The 17,826-nt window shown below is 32.6% G+C and overlaps 3 protein-coding genes across 3 annotated transcripts; all 3 read right to left on the bottom strand.

Moving 5' to 3' along the window:
• Nucleotides 1-3,436: 3,436 nt before the first annotated feature.
• Nucleotides 3,437-7,039, bottom strand: LOC105459372. Its single transcript, XM_011705327.1, has 2 exons — nt 6,626-7,039; nt 3,437-4,982 (listed from the first exon to the last, which is right to left on the bottom strand). Exons 1-2 carry the CDS (start codon nt 6,996-6,998, stop codon nt 4,648-4,650), a joined length of 708 nt encoding a protein of 235 aa, XP_011703629.1. The 5' UTR covers nt 6,999-7,039; the 3' UTR covers nt 3,437-4,647.
• A 1,063-nt stretch (nt 7,040-8,102) lies between these two features.
• Nucleotides 8,103-10,051, bottom strand: LOC105459371. The gene is made up of 3 exons (XM_011705326.1): nt 9,737-10,051; nt 9,206-9,391; nt 8,103-8,653 (listed from the first exon to the last, which is right to left on the bottom strand). Exons 1-3 carry the CDS (start codon nt 9,951-9,953, stop codon nt 8,280-8,282), a joined length of 777 nt encoding a protein of 258 aa, XP_011703628.1. The 5' UTR covers nt 9,954-10,051; the 3' UTR covers nt 8,103-8,279.
• Nucleotides 10,052-13,142: 3,091 nt separating this feature from the next.
• LOC105459416 lies at nt 13,143-14,660 on the bottom strand. The gene is made up of 2 exons (XM_011705416.1): nt 14,471-14,660; nt 13,143-13,453 (listed from the first exon to the last, which is right to left on the bottom strand). Exons 1-2 carry the CDS (start codon nt 14,658-14,660, stop codon nt 13,143-13,145), a joined length of 501 nt encoding a protein of 166 aa, XP_011703718.1.
• Nucleotides 14,661-17,826: the final 3,166 nt, after the last annotated feature.

Genomic DNA, 17,826 nt, shown 5'->3' with positions numbered 1-17,826 from the left:
ATTGAAAAGTTTGTCGATAAGTATATCATGAAAATTATTGCGGGCGAGGCGAAACGAGACGGGAGTCCTACTTTAAATCAGCCCAGTTTAGCTAGCTCGTAGGAGATCCGATTTTCGCGCGCCACGCTCGAGCAACGGCGCTTCAGACGGATCTGCCGATGTGAAAGTATGCAGTCGATTTTCACGGGCAACTCGATGGGGCCTTATCATTGCGTGCGCGTGTGCGTATGCGCAATACGACGAGTGCGTGCACGTTTTGATATGATGCGCTTGCATGTCCATGCGGCAGGTGTGCCGACTTAGAACGGACTAGCCTTCTTTCAAAGGCATCCATTTCGCGATTTGTTGCTTCCTTTTCACATGGTGCCTTCCTTTCGTTAATAATCTCGAACACGTCGTGCTGATTCTGTTCTCGCGAAACTATGCACGACAGATCGAATCAGTAGTGGGCGTCGGCTTTACACGATCATAAACGTCAGCAAAAAGAATAACGTGGAACGAGAGAGATTCTGAAAATCTTTTTTCATTTACCTATTCTCGTTCTTAATTAAATCGAAAATCGCGGCAATAAAGAAGGTATCTCGCGTTACGCAGATTGGATTCGGTCGCGCTTATTCACGCACTCATTCTGACGTTGCAATTTTTGTTGAGTTTTTTATCCTATCAGATCTCAATCAAAATAACCCGTAATATAATCTGTGTTTCCTGTTAAACTACCAACCATTAGTTGAAACCGCAATATTCCACTGTATTTGGGACGTCCGATAAAAAATCAAGTTTTTTTATCTCACAATTTACCACCAAGTAACTTACGGCAAATAAGGAAAGATGAAAAGAAGATGAAAGAAGTATATGAATATTATTAATATTTATTTAAATTTATTTAATAAACTTCAAATTTTAAAATATAATAAATTCATGTAAATTAAATACTAATTTATAAGATAAGTATTCTTATCGGAATGAATTTAGAATAAAGATAAAATCTTTTTTTTAACAGAAAAGACTTTTTAAACTTTTAAATTCTTTCTTAGATGATTTTTTTCAATATATAAAATTAAGGAGAAAATTTCGAAAAATACTTTCTCAAGTATAGAGTATGCTTCGTAAAAATGAGATAGGTGCATTCACTCACAAGTGCGAATACAACGTCATGGCAGGTGAATTTGTATGAAGACTGTGATTGTGCGTTCCGTAACGCCATAGTTACCCCATTTTCAGTCGAAATTGAGAGAGTCGTTGTTTTAAGAAAGTCGCTCGCACTCACCCAACAATTTGAGACAATTCAGGGAATGTTCACGCTGGATCAGAAAATATGCCAATAATTTCTCCCTGACGATTACCAGCAAATCGTGTTCTTACGCATCGAAATTGTTGGAATGTCAGCACAGTAGTACTGTTAGGAATTTAGAAAAATATACGTAACATGAAATTGATTGTCCTGGAAAGCTGGAAATTACCGAGCCCGTTTGGAACGTTGTTTACCATATTGTCCGTTAATAAACGGTATCTGAAAAATTTTTACGGACGGCTTGTTTACTTCCAAGAAGACAATTGTTATCCTTTCTTTGGCATACGCACAAGCATACAAATCGTTATTATATTCCATAAATGGTTGGATATTACCGCTCCTTTGCCGCAGAAAACTTAAGATTCTAATGCTTTAACGGGAAAATCTGATTCGTCATTTTGATCTTAGATACCTCTATAATGTTTGTGCAAAAGTAGTAATGTTATCAAACTTACTTTTCCTTTAAAATTCCTAAAAATGTTATAGTAAACTGGTTTTTGCTATATTATTAGTAAATGAACAATATTTAAACAGATAATAAATTAATATATAGCAAAAAATATATTGGATAAAAATAAATTCATTGATTAAAGATGTACATCTGCATTATCTAGCTGTTAAAATATACTTAATTAACAATTTCTCCGATATAAACAATGATAGTGTAAAATATAATATTCGGAATCTGTTAAACTATCGAATAATCGCCTTTTATTCGTCTACAATAACTTCGAATTGTAATTAACAAAATTAATACACGACAAATAATTATCTAAAAAATTGTACCACTGTCTACTACATATCGAATTTTTTTAACCAATTACGGATCACCAGTTTTTATTATACATATATGGCACCGTTTTATCTGTTGACTTCGACTCCGTATTGTTTAACGCACTGATGCATCATATGTTATGTTTTTATAATATTATTAATTTTGTTTAGTTATTAAACATAAACATCGTAGTTAATTTTGATGAATATATTCGGCTGAATAAGACTGCAGTTAAGTTGAAACTACTACCACAATCCAATGTACATCTTAGTATGTAATTTGAAATATATTAATTAGTGTAACATCCACATTTGCGCTCGTTTCTAGCCTTCATATTATTTTCCATTTATTTTATTATAACAATTTCTTATTTATATATACATTTATACACATTAGTTTGTTGTTGAATGTAACACAAATTTTCACAGTAGATATATGAATTTATTTTTTAGGAAAGCGTATGATACGAAAACACGCACATGTAGTGCGGATATGATTTATGCGTCGAGGTGTGAAACAAGAAGGAAAGAAGAAAGGTAGAATTACCGCATCTAATACACTGAGTGCTGCTCGAGTGATTGCATAGACCTCGTTAATTTGAGAACGCATATCCGTTATGTACTCAAAATGCATTGCGTGCGTTTATACTTTCGCAATTTTTTCGCGGCGGTCTAAAGTGAACGTTACATACCGCGAATTTCTTCTGCCTTGACGGCGGGGATTTATAAGAATAGACTAGTCTAGAGTCACCATGTTACATTGCGATTTTCTCACTGAGTTACATTTCAAGCAAACTGGTCGCTGCTGGCCCAGTCATGTCAAGATGCGAAATAATTTATTGTCGCAATGATAGTCTTTGAATCAAAGAAATCAGCAAGAAATTCTTGGATCTACTTTCCTAACTAAAATAAAAAATTAACGTTTCCGTTTAGCATACAAATTTAATATATATAAAATGCTTGTATATTTCATCATGTAATATTTATGAATGTTCAAATAATTTTTACAAGATAATAATATATTACAATAAAATAATATATTATTATATATCTCTCGTATGTCATATCAAATTACACACATGCAAATCAATTTTTTCTTTACATTTCTTTCTTAAATTATTTCTTCTTTCTTTAAATTTAAATTAATACATTAAATTTACAATTATATGGAAAAACATATCAAGTTTTACATGATATATAATGTATATATTCATTTAAAAAATATAATGAAGGAGAATAACATTATAATATAAAAAATTTGATTTTTAAAGGTACGTATATTGTTGTTTAAACACTTTATTAATTTATGCTCTAGTCTCAATTCACATATGCAAAATTATATTTTTATAAAAAAATCATTGAAAAAGAATATTAAAAATGAAGAAAGTTTTATTTATAAAAATATACAATTCGCAATTTTGACGACTCGTAACTTATACGGTTACAATTCTTTTATTATCATGTAAGAAAAGTTTATACAACTATATTCTCAAATTTATTGATAAATTTTATTAATATTCTTTTGTATATTTTTATTATTATTATTATTATTATAAATTATTATTACAATAAAGAAAGTCCCAATTATTTGACAATATAAACGAATAATTTTACATAACTAAATAGTACAATTGTAAATAATATTTTGTTAAAACAGAATTTGAAAATAGAATCGTATGAAAAATGTTCACTACTTGCAGAGTGTCTGCAATTTTATAAATATATTATTGAAAAAAGAATGCCTCAGCATCAGTCGATCAGAGCTTGCGTTTCTCATCATGTTCGTTACTTCTCGACGGTGCTGGCCTCTCAAACAGCCTATATATACTTGTATTCACTCTTCCACTTCTCTCGAGCGACTAATCACAACCGATGCCGTTATTTTAATCCCTACTACGAAGGCCACGATCGTATCTGCTGGTAGAAGTGGAGAACCACGTGGAGGCATTGACACACTGACCTTGATACGTGCGAAGCATCGAGGGGGAACACGGTTGACCAATCACAACCACAGTCCGCTTTCCTACCTTGCTCCCGACATAGTAACCTCATTTCCTTCCTCTTCCTAGTTCCCCACCTTGATCCGATCTTTCTCCGCTTCTCCCACCCGCGCAACATCCTTCTATCTTCCCTCCGTCCGTGAACTTCCATGTAGGTCATTAGCCTTCTCGTCTGGCCGACTGAGTGACCTGCTTATGGCTATATATGTATATTTATATGTATATGTGTATACAGCTCTCTTTTTCGATATTTATTTAATTATTTACAAATTGTAAAATTTTTGCCGCAAAATAATCCTTATTATCAATGTCGCGAATAACACATGCATATTTAGGTCGAGTCTTAATAAGATATGACATATCTGAGCTTGACAATTTACCAATGTCGCAGTGATACGACATTTTTGACAATGCGTCGATGTCACGATGATACAACGTCTCTAATAACTTGCCGATATCTCACAATGATCAAGACAAAATTTTATAAAAAGATAATTTATTTTATTTTATAAAGCAAGCACATGCAAACACACAATAAATAAATAAATAAACAGATGCGAATGGCAAATGGGACATTGCATTTTATGGAATGTCATGATGGTATGGATAATGTTCGCCGTTGTATTCCGGTGCCCAGCCTCTGTAAGGTTGATTGACCTCTTCTTCTGACCTGTGCCAGTGATCGTGATGAATTTCGTGCGGCTTTATAATTCCGTAGGAGACTCTTGGTGGCGGCGGTGGAGTGACAAGGGCCTTCAAGGCTACCGCGCCAGAAATCAAGAGCGACATAAGGCCAGCGCCCAAGCCCTTCAAACCTATCAATGCGATCAGGCTAATTACGATAGGTAGAACGATTATTGCTTTTAGCTTCAGCAGGATTAAAAGTGGCATGATCATCCTCTTCAATTTCGTGCGCGCTGTAAGCAACATACAAAATATCGTGTAAGTAATGATATTCTTTAAATTTTTCAATTGATGCGTGTATATAATTCTTAACAAATATAACAAAAGAAAGTATAGAAAAATACTGTTGAAATATTAAATTATAGTGCAAATCGTACTATATATGTATAAAGTTTGTAATACCGAACCATATATAAGAATCATATATTTGCATTAATTATAACAATAATAGAGCGCAATTAATTCACGAAGATGATATCAATAATCGTAGAATACTCGGTTCAAGGATTTCTAAAAGACTATAACGGACGTTTATCATCCAGTCTACTTTCTTCGACACGCGACACTCTCGTTCAAGGTCCTTCTTAGAGACGTCTTCTCGCAGCAGCCGTCCCAGAAACCCGGAATCCCACCAGATCTACCAAACGGTAACCCACTTCGGTCCACTCCCACCTCCGGCATTTGTTTTCGCGAATATTGATAGAAGTGGAACGCGTTGTAGCTTTCTACGTACGAATCCTTCATTCCGGTCGCTCTCACCTCCCTCTCTCAATAGCTAACGTCTATTACGAGTACCCGAATTTTTCAATATTTTCAGAATTGTGTGAAAAAAAAAGTATTTACGCATTGTAAATATACGAGTGAAAAAATTCGAGAAAACTTATGAATATGAGAGAAACAATGAACTATGTCTACGCGGAGTTAGAGAGAGATACATGGAGGATACGTGAATGGTATTTCGGCCACGATCGAATTGAAAAGAACGATACAAGTTACACTTTTCAACCAATGAATCCCGAGATTCGTGAGCTACTTAAACCTCATTGGCGAGACTTTAGAAAGGTGAGGCACTATAAGTTTGCGCCCACTGAATGATGTATTCATAACAGATCGGAACGTTAGAGAAGAACAAGAGACCTGTGTTAGATTCAAATGTCTAACATAAGTCTTGCGAGACTCTAACAAGAACTTTGATGTTACTATCAAAAATTTAATCGTGAAAATTCTTGCAAAAAAAGTACAATTTTTGTACATATAAAAAAGTTGAAGCGTTTAATGATTGATCTATAAATCAATTAGGTATAGGAAGTATATCAAATATACATTTATGAAATAATTTATAGATAAAAAGAAACATTTAACATATTTATATTGTTTCATAAAAATGTGCAGCGTTTGTGTAGTGTTAAACAGATAGATTAATATAGACTTAATAGATGAATACTTGTTTTATACCCATTATTTATTGAAAAGTAACCGTAGTAATATTTTTGAAAATTTCGAACTATAGAAACATAATTACTGTAAACAGATATAATTCATTATAATATTTTACAGTGAAAATTGTAATACTCAAGTATTCTTATATCCCAAGAAAAAATTATTGGTTTTTGAACTTATTGAAACTGTTTTTAAACTGCAATCTGTATAGATTTTATTAACAATAGATACTTCAGATATTATAGCCATTACTAGCATATTTCCTCAAATTATTTTAATCACAATTTCATAACAAAAAATTGTAAGAGGTAAATACTCCAGTTACCTCTAATTTACAAATTTGACAACATTGTTCAATTTATTAATATCAAACAATCAGTTCCGTTTATACTGTTTAAAATTCAATTTATAATAATTTTTTGTAATGCACGGTTACCTTCGGATGTTCCACGTGCCAAGCTTCTAAGTTCTATGTCGATGTTTCTCTGACCAAGAGCGCGTGCGAACAATCCAGCGGTTGAAGCGTCATTAGGAAGATTAACTTGTACTTTTCGAGTTCTCAGAAATTTTTCGATCCTGCTCACAAGCGGATCAGCGCTCTCTTCCGACGATTCCTCATCTTCCAAAACTTTTTCCAGGGTTATCATATCGCCGTAAATGTCAATGATGTCCTTTCTGTTGATCTCGTCCATCGCTCTCGTGAGCTTTTCTTCTAAATGTTCCAAACTGTTTCCATTTTCCTGGCTTCGATCGGCTATCACCAACGTCAGCATTTGCAACGCTAAGAGGATGATTACTTTGGTCTTCATTGTTACGAAGTGCTATATAGCGTGACTTCGAAGAAGCGTTTTTGACTGTTTGCCCCCGGAGCAATTTTTCTTTTATACGAACCACGATCGACTAGTGGTGGGGCCATACTGAACCATTTGGCAAACAACGTGCAAGGGCAGTAGTGTCAAGAATTTTAATTCTGCCGACTCTCTGAAGAGCTAACTTGAACATGCAATGCACAAGACTCGCGTAACGTAGATACGTCGGCACGAGTAAATTTCCCTTTTACTTTCGGAATTTTACTATCAAAATAGGAAATTTCTTAAACCTTTTGAGCTCAAGGGTGTTTTCTAATCAAAAATTAAATAATTATAAAATTTTATAAAAAGTAATAATTACAAAATTATTTGTAATTAAATAAAATTAAATTTTCAAAAGGATTACATTTTATCGTTCAATAATCTTCTTTTAGCACATGTATGTTACATTTTTTCTATAAATTAACGATAGAAAATAAAACTATTTCATTTAAGAATTTCTAATTTATTTGTATGCACCTACAGTTTATTTGCATCACATATGCATACAATGGTCTGTAAGGTTGGCTCTAAGCAATTATCATCTCCTATGTTTACGATCGGCATACATCATCAACGTATTCGTACATACAGTTTGGTGAAAATTAGATTTCCGTGTCTCTTGGTGACACGGTATGGTATGTAAAACTTGTGTCCCAAATCATGCAGTCGGAAGCCGCTCGAACAAGAGAAATGGAACGAGCGACATAAGTGGCGATCAAGGCGAAAGAAAGACCGAGGAAAACAGAAGTGGGAGTGTAAATGACCTGTAGGTATGCCTATATACGATTGGAATCGGATATGAGCTCGCACGCGCGCGGCCGGTTACAATTGCACGCCAAAAGCTGTCAATATTTCTAGTGGAAACTAATCACGTACGAGGTTTTCTATGCACCGTTCTGCATCGAATCTTGCTGTGGCGATAATTTCTCCAAATTAGAAATTTAATTCTGATTTGTATTTTGCAAGAGCGGAACAATTTTCTATAAATATTTTGGGATATAAATAATTTATTAAATACAAGCGATTTAGTTATATATATATATATATATATTTAATACGTACAATTAATCAATAATTTATTTAGTTAATAAATTACTTGCGACGTATACATATAAATATTATAATCTAGCAGTCATAGGTGGGTCCAATGGCCTCGAGGAGGTTTTTTGGCTCCGTGGGATATGGCTTTCGGATATTTCCAAGTCTCTCCATGGCAGACAAAAAAATAAAATGTCTCGTTTAATCGGTACCGTTGGCAACCGGTGCGTGTGCAGAATATGCCAAATCGTGGGCGTCGACTTCCGCGTCAGTCCTGTCGAAACTTCTATATCCTTGGTGCTGCAATCCTGCGGACGCACTAGGAATCCAAGCGCCACCTCCAGCGGCGCCGTTGTCAAACCAAGGCGCAGGATTTTTATTAAAGAAAGAACCATTACCACCAAAAAGCTTCTGGAATGCCATGACGCTGGCAACAAGCAAGGCAAATTTGCCGAAGATTAAAGCTTTCACAGCTAACGCACCTAAACCGATGAACAAAATTGGTAAAAACGCGAAAATTTTGAGACCCGCTGCGGCAATAAGTGGTAGAATCATTTTCTTGATCTTGCCACGTCCTATAATTATAAAAAAAAACAATTAATGTTATTAATTTATGAGAAAAAATTGATATTAGGTTATGAGATTATAAATTTTACGTGAAAGATATCAACGATATCATTCCATCAACAATATAAAAAGCTAAAGTTAACTTTTAATTGAATGCAAAGGCATAAAACTTACATTTATAAGTAAGATAGAGATCTGTAAGTAACTTTTTCTTGTCAATGAGTGTGCGTTTGAAAGATATAAAAGTTGAATAATTAGAGAAAGCATGATTAATGAAGATGTTATATTTTAATTCTAACAATTGCGAAATTTGCTCAAATCTTTTAAAATACATTTGAGAAAGAAAGCGAATCATTTTTTCTTCGAAGAACGAGTTTATCCGGAACAGGTCTGACGTCGTACATATAGATATCACGAAGGTGAAAGGCATGCCGAGACGCTTATTCGTTTATACTCATGACGTCGCGAATCCGTAACGTTAATCGAATAGACATAATCAAGGAAAGGTGAACGATTGCGTAACAGAAATTCTTAGTGAAGGGAAAAGGAATAAGACTTACCTTCATTCAAAGTGCGAGGGATTAAACTTTTGGGCATGTTAAGTTTCAAACTATGACTCTTCAAAAAAGAGACAGTCGAATCAATCAACTTGTTGAAAAGTATTCCCATACTGTCGGAGTTCTCGCGTGATATTTCATTCATGATCTCTATTTCGTTCGTTTCTAAATTCTTGCCAATGCGCTCCACTATAACAATCAATTTTTTTAACCAAAAAGAATGATTATCAATTTTTATCTTAATCACTTATATTATTAGCTCTTTTAAAGTATTAAAATAACATAAAAATTGACAAAAAATATAATTTGTGCATTGAATACTTATTGTCGTAGAGATTGCTTTATCAAGTGTGTTTAGAAGATATAAGTAATTTCTAAAACTGTAAGATATTTTTCAATATTTTTCGTATTTTATATTATATTAATTTAATAACTTAACAGTAAATCTGATGTTATTTAAAATTAGCATTACAGCATTGATATAGTTAAAATTTAAGAATAATATATATGTAATATAAACATATAAGAACCCACTCGGAGTCTCTCGTACGAAAGTCACGCCATCGACAATCTCGATGTCGTTTGATCGAGCCGCTCTATCAACAGCACTGATGGTCTTCGCGAAGACGCAGCTGAAGAATTCATTTTCGTGCTCCAAACAATTCAGATGTTGAGAGGGCTGCACGAGAACGTTCGTAGGGCCTGCCGCGGTATACGCAGCAAGAAGTACCAGTGCCAGCAATTTGTTCATCTTCCTCGTCTAATCACTTGTCAAGTCGTCGTGGAACAGAACCGAGAGGCAGTGGCCGGAGACGAAGCAAACTACTCTCCGGAAAATTTTCGGAACAAAGTGTGACTTGGCCCTGCGGCGCTTGAATCTTTATAGGTGTGCACCATGTAGGACCCTCCTCAGTATCCCCACTCTGGATGACGACGACGTGTATGACGACAAGGAACGATGAGACGAACGACTCATCATTGTAGGTAGATGCCGAACGGCCACCTCCCCAGAAAACTTTCTTCGATAATTTTTAAACAAACGAACGACTACGTGAAGAAACGCGTCACCACTTGGGCGGACCTAGAAGTCGCTCTCCCTAACGTCACCGAGAGAAGTTTACGTTTACCACAATAACCACTCAAAATTTGGGTCAGTAGGGGAGGTAACACACTCATTATATATTCAGGAATTATTTCTATCTGTAGGGAAAGGACCTTTGAAATCATCTATCGTCTGAGGAAGGTTCCAATATCTCTGGATAAAAACATTCTGATTAATCGTTGGACATATTTTATAATTTAGTTTAAAAAGAAGAGTATTTTATATTAATGTGAGTTTTACTTCTTAAAATATGACTTCCTTTTCTTCGTTTGTAAGATTAATAACATTTTGACATACGGCACTTTCTGTTTATTCTGCATGGCAGCAGATTATTTAGAAAACCGACAACAACGGTGATGACAGACGTGCATTTCGCACCTCGCCGCCATTCACGGTTGTAAGTACATGCTTCGCGGATATAAGCTTTTCTTATGAGTAGCACCGCGTGTGCGTGTGCATTTAGGTGACGCTAAATGTGGACAATTCCTAGTAGTAATTTTCTTCGAGTTGAGAGTAAAGCAGGTAAACACATATTTTGTGCGAATATTTTATAAATTTAAGTTAGATTAACTAAAATTAAAGGTATTTAAAAACAAATATTAAATTGAATGGAAATAAAAACCTTTTTAATTAATAATTGTTATAACTATTGTAGTTATTATTAATTTTATAACGTGTTACGTTAGCTTTAAATATTTTTTCGGAGCAATTCAAACATCATAGCTTAACTTCCTTTGAGAATCGATGCATTCTCCTATAATCAAGTTCACCAAGTTGCTTACCTTGACCCAGCCACGTTCGTCGGTAATACATGAACAGATTACATCTCCAACAGGTTTTCTTAGTAAAGAATACCAAAGCTTCTATCTACGGAGGTTATTTACAGCACTGTTGTTTAAAGGAAGTAGATATCTCTATTATTCTAAAGAATGGTTGTGTGAAATAGCTTTATACATAGTGAATTCCAAAAGTTTTTGTTTTCCTGCTTTTTGTTATACGCGTAGAATAATAGAGATATTTACGACTTAATACTTGAGGTAGCAGTACTGTGGACATATAATTCTGTAGAGATAAACCCACTCTCTCCTATAACTTGAGTTAATATAACTTTTTTTACTCGTTTTTTAATGCTTTTACTTCCACTCGGTTATTTTATTATGTTACCATTAAGTAATATGTAATTATTATAATTTACAATATTTTATTAATCCTGAATTTAAAAAAATATATAGCGGAGATTATACATGAAAGAAATTCATGTAACACGTACAAACAATAAATAATAAAGCTATCATCAACATTACTTTTTAGGCAACTACTTGGAAAGGTAACTTATTCACAAGAGGTATTCCATTGTGCTCCACGCGAATCTGTTTAAATATTTAACAGGTAGGGAGGGATTCTTTGTCATCTTCGTTTAACGGTATCCGACCTGGAAGGAACAAGACAATTTTGCGATTAATTTTCTGGGTTACGAATATCATCGGTTACTTTCTTCTACAAATATCATTTTTCGAAGGAATTTGTGTGAGAATTTTTGTCTATGACAAATTCATCAATATTTTAAAAAAATTTATTTTTTTCAGAAAACGAAAAGTTTATATAGAAAATAATTGTTTATTGATCGTGTAATAATAAATAAAAAATTACTAACTGGTACATCTATCAGTGATCATATCTAACGCAAACAATTGCCAATACTTACATTTGATGTATAAGTATGCAAAACATTATATTTTAAAAATAATATAACTATGATGAAGCATAAAAGACTAAGAACATCTCCAACTAAGAATGAAGAAAATTTAGAGAATCAAAGGTCGATGACTTATATTGACCTATATATCGGGTCAGTCGAATCCTTGTCTTAGTTTTATTTTTTTTAATAATGCAAAGAATATACACCTTCTTTAACTTTCTCTCAATTGTTTATTACATAATTAATGTTAATATTCTCTATTTTGGATTGTTAAAAAAATATTACACTTAATACATAAATGTTTTTTCTGTAGTAGTTACAATATTTTATTTTCTTATAATTAATATTAAAATTTATATTTTAATTACACAGAATTATATAAATATGTTTAATTATAACGCTCAAAAAATGTTTGTCGAACATTTATTTACATAACTGATTCATGTAACTTCAACATAGTTACGAAGAGAGAAATATACTATCTACAAACTAGTTTCTCGAAATCAAGAAACTTTCTCTCTTCTTACATCTCTTTTCTCTCTTTCTTACATCATGCTAGTGAAATGAGTCAAGACATTGAGATTATTACTCATCTTTGAAATGTAAAAGAGACGTAGAGCTATCATCGAGTTGTAGTAAATCAATAATAATTGAATATATTTATTTTAGCAGTTGTATGTTTTCATCTGCGAATTTCATAGTTTTTGGCAACTTTCACCAATGTATTAACAGTCAGTTATTGCAGTTAACACAATTAACGCAAGCAGTTAACGCATTTCCATTATAAAGCTCATTCTTCTTTGATGTTAATACAAATAAAATACAAATTGTTATAACGCTAGATACAACAACGGTTCGTAGATTGCTTCTTTTGAATTTATTCTATTTACAATGTTTGATCTTAGTGTTATATTATCGTAAATAAACGCTAGAATAAATAAATAAATAAAACAAATAAAAAAATAAATTAAAAGTATAAATAAATACATCTTATTCTTAATTTTATATATAGTGTTAATCCTTTTTAGAATTGTTTGAAATTAAACAAAAATTGGTATTGTTTTACGGCAAACATTATTTTAAAAATAAAAATAATCGAGGAACCAACAAAGAATTTTATTGTCCGTTAATAATTCTTTTCACTTCTTTTTACGTCGCTCTTTGTAAAATCGATAAGGTTCGAATTCTTGCACGTCATCAACAAAATCGTATACATCTTGTCGGCTGTGCTTGTTGATTAGATCGTAGCCGTGGTCCTTCTGGGCAACCTTTTTTAATCCAACTATGGCTGCCAGAATCAAACTCATCAAACTCAGCACAACAGCTTTTCCACTTAGAACAGCCAATGCCTTTAACGTGATGGGCAATAGAATCGATTTTATCAGCAAAAATCCAATGATCAAAGGCAGAATATATTTATTCAGTTTTTTTAATTTCTTATCTTTACGCCCTGCAATTAATAAAAATAAAGATACTTAATAAATACGAACAGATGTAATAAAAAAAATATATAACTCTGTTACATTTAAATTTATAAAAAAACACGGTTAATAAAAAAAAAACATATCGTTTTATCCCCACTTGGTATCCTATATATACTACATTGCCCGCAACGTTCTACTAATCACTACACATGTTGGCTTAAAAGATTATATTATATTATAAAAGTATTTCATTCCCTCGAAAACCAGGATGTGCATACCAAGCTTCATCGAAGTATACTTTACTTATTAGGTACGATCGTCACGGAAGTTAATAAAGATGAACTAGAGTAGAAAGCACTTATTTTTTTGTACCGCGAGGCTCCGCGCGCCCGTAAACCGAAAAGTATCATAATGTAATGGACAACATGTGCAATTACACGCTCCTTTAACGGCGTTTGATTAATATGCGGTCTCATAATTCTATTTCACAGCAAATTTTCAAATCTCTGAATTGATTGATACTAAATAATTTGAAATGCCACACTAAATTTGTCGTCTTGTTACTCCGCAATTCTCTCAGTCCAGATATATTACAATTTAATATAAAAAAATTTATGATTATTATCGAGAAAAAATGTTTAACAATATATAAAAGCATAGTTAACATTAGTTTTAATACTAAATTGCATAAAGACGTCTATAGCCACGAATTTTGTAATAATTTAAATTTTCCTACTTGACATTGGTAAAATTAGAAATGTAATTATAAATTTAGTAGTAAAGATTATACATTAAAATATTTAAATTTTTAAAAACGATTAAAATAATTTCTTGTTGAAATCTAGAATATTATTAAAAAGTAGTTATTTTTGTTAACAATTTTTTATTTAATTGTATTTTATTAATTGCTTGTTCTTTATACACTGCTTTACTATTTATAATAAAATCTGAACATTTTTTTATCAATCATTAAGCATGCAAGACTTGAAAATGGTATAGGTTTGGCTCTACGTTTAATCATAAATAATTATTATTGTTAGTACCTTCTATATTATCGCGCGATTTTGAAACTGGAAAAAATGTATCAACAATGTGAAAAAAGCTTTCACCAATCCAGTCTAAAGAGTCTCTAGAGTCGTTCCGCAGCATCTCTCGGTCCAGTATCTTCATTGATTGCGATCCTTGTGCTGCGACGAATACAGGTAGAAAGAGTAGCATGTACAGAAGTATCATCTTTCCAGCATCTAGATTTCTTTTATTCCTTTTCTATATATATTTTTTTTATAACACACTCTATGATCACGTTTTATCTCGAAAACTTCGCTTATCTTGCGATCGCGACCGACCTCTCCGTCAATAATATGTTAACTGACATTCGTGCTAGACCGGGCTATTAGTTTATATAGTGGGACCGCGAAAAGCTCAGAGGAGGAGACTACTCATCTAACTTGGTACTGATGCGTGACGAAGGATCCAACGTCCACTCCCGTACCTCCCGAGCTAAGTCTACCTCGATCATTGGACGCTGTTCGTGTCTACCGCTCTTGAAAACGAATTAAGGATCTTCCCCGGAATATTTCGACCGGCGTAAGTAGATCGTACTCTCCGTCAAACGTCCTCGCCACTACTGTCCTTTGTCGTGAGAAAATACGGCATCTATTATCAATTGAGTTTGTTTTACACTCGAATAGTTGTGACACAAAGACGAGCTCCAACTGCCGCAACCTATGGCTTTATACCGCGAAAAGTAAACCAGAAGTAATACAAATTAAGCCGTTCCATTCCAAAAGCAAATCTATAATTAAAAAAGATCAATCACGTTCCGATTGTAACGATAATAATTGGTATCTAATTAAATTAGAGCCAATAATTTTTGCTTTGTCACGCTATCAGTAATAATCAACTAATATTAAAAGATTTTGACTAATTATACTAGTAAATGATATCATGTCTCTATTGTGCAGTATATAAAATTGAGTATTACAAAAGAAAGTGTACTTGATTTTAGAAATCGACTTTTCAATTAATTAAAGACTGCAAAAAAGATCTATATTCATGCTCATCGTCAAGTGAAGTATTTTCTATCAACATCACAAAAAATGATGTTTTACGCTTGAGCACGATAGATAAACGTTGAAAAAGCAATAAAGAGTAACGTTGTTATGACTGATTTAGATACAAACGTCACATCCACGTTATTGGAGTTATATTTTTAAAAAATTATTAATAAATTAAAATATATAATATTTTTTGAAAATAATTTTGATCATGTACAAAAGAGAAAAGTATTGTTGTAAATAAATTACCGTTAAGTACATTTTTTACATGCGGACGAATTTTTTTATTCAAAAAGCAATTTTTTGAGACTTTCATGCGTGTTTTATAGCTTATTACAATTAGTATCTTTTATTATTTCATACCGTTATGTATACTTATATATTAACGTTATTATACGTTAATTTACTTTACGAATAGAGTTGTTATATCGTTAATGTCACGTCTCCTCTTTTGTGTGTGAGCGTCTATTATTTGTCAAAATTAAGATACCGTAGGCTAGCAATAGTAATAACAGTAATAATAGTTCCACGTGAGTGAGCTTACAAATGATATACATTATGCTCATAAAACTAGTACAGTAATCACGCAATATTGTCTATCAGTAAAATTTATTATTTATTTTAAAGACAGTTGCCGATTTCTGAAATCTTAAGAACATAACAATTGATAATTGATTAAACATTCTTCAAACTTGTAATAATCATAATAATAATATATAAGTATAATTATACTTTATCAGTCAGAAAATTTAGCAGTGATTATTATAGAACATTATATTTATCATAATCTATGATAAATATAAAAAATAACGGTAAGAAATGTTAAAAAAATAATAATAAAACAATAATATAACAATGACAATGATCTAACATACGGAACTAGGAACCAATATGACCAACATTGTTTATTTCATTTTCTTTATTTCATCTTTTAATATCCTTCTTATTTATAACAACCATTATCATTCAGGATTCAAATTCATGAAAAAAAAACAGTCAAATTGTTCTTTATTTCCTGTTTCCAAGAATCTGAAGTGACACGCTTAGGTGACATATAAATAAAACTACCGTACCGATATGTGGGTTGTCGGCTTCATACATGAGGGATTCGACTAATGCGCTACTACAATCTATTTTCAAATAGCCAGTCTGATGATTTCAAAAGCGACAAACATTATAATGCATGGACAATATCTTTTATTAGAAACAACGCATCCAAAAAGACAATTTTGATACCCGTGCGTAATCAGTGCGTGTAGGTTCCCTGCGATAGTAAATATACAGGTTTATTACTCGTGAAACTGCCTCGATGTAATATCCGAGAATGAAGAAAGTTACGGAGAGAGTACATATGTGATAATGACTGTTAAGTATCAGTTAGTTCGATGTAGTGCATGTGACTCGTGATTTTCAGAGCAGATAAGAACCTAATGGTTACGGGAAACAGTCAAGCTATTAATCATTCAATAAAACGGAAACACCTCGCGCTGTATAACGCTTTGTCTCATCAATCTCGTGCGCGAGCATCCGATACATATTTTGCTTCATTTCAATTATGCAAAATTGCTATAATTTTTCCGCATTTACCATATTTTTCCGCAATTTAATAAGTATTAAGCACATTAATATCAATTAACTCTGCAGGTATTAAATAATATAGTTGACTCTCATCATGTAAATTCTGATGTCAATTTCGCATACACTTTTTTTATCACATTACTTTTTTATTCGATAAATAATACAATGTTCGTTTTATTTGAAATATTGTATATCTTTATAGAGAAATATTTTTCTCTTTGTTACTTTAAATTTTATCATTGAAGAAGTAGAAAAGAATAATAAAATCTATTGAATACTTGAACCAGTTAAGCAACACCGATGTCCTTATTATGTCAAAATATTACACTTATATCTTTATCATATCTATCTTAGGACAAATGGAAAGTAAGTGCAACAGTGTCTATAAATATTTTCGGACCCATATACCTACATACGTAAATTGGTACATTAAACGCAACAAGAAGAAAATATTATCAGATTGTAAGGATCATTTAAAGCTGCTGTGGGTTATTAGCAACCCGCATGTCTGCTGGGCGTAACTAAAAAAAAAAAAAAGATCCCGTCAAGATCATCTACGATTGGTCAATCTTTTCACGTAGATTTCTACGCGTAAACACGCAGATTTCTAATTTCTTATCCTGCGGGTAAGATGCTCAATAAGATGCTCATTTACGTCGTTGGTTACAGCAATGCGCAATATTCTATTGTGCACTTAAGCGGAACCACGTGCTTTAGATAGGTTGGATATATATGCAGCAGATTGCAAAATGTATGTAGTACAG

The sequence above is a fragment of the Wasmannia auropunctata genome, unplaced genomic scaffold, assembly GCF_000956235.1.
Source record: "Wasmannia auropunctata unplaced genomic scaffold, wasmannia.A_1.0 LD334196.1, whole genome shotgun sequence".
Classification (NCBI taxonomy): Eukaryota; Metazoa; Arthropoda; class Insecta; order Hymenoptera; family Formicidae; genus Wasmannia; species Wasmannia auropunctata.
Note: the sequence above shows the minus strand (reverse complement) of the source record. Positions and strands in the feature narration are given on the sequence as shown.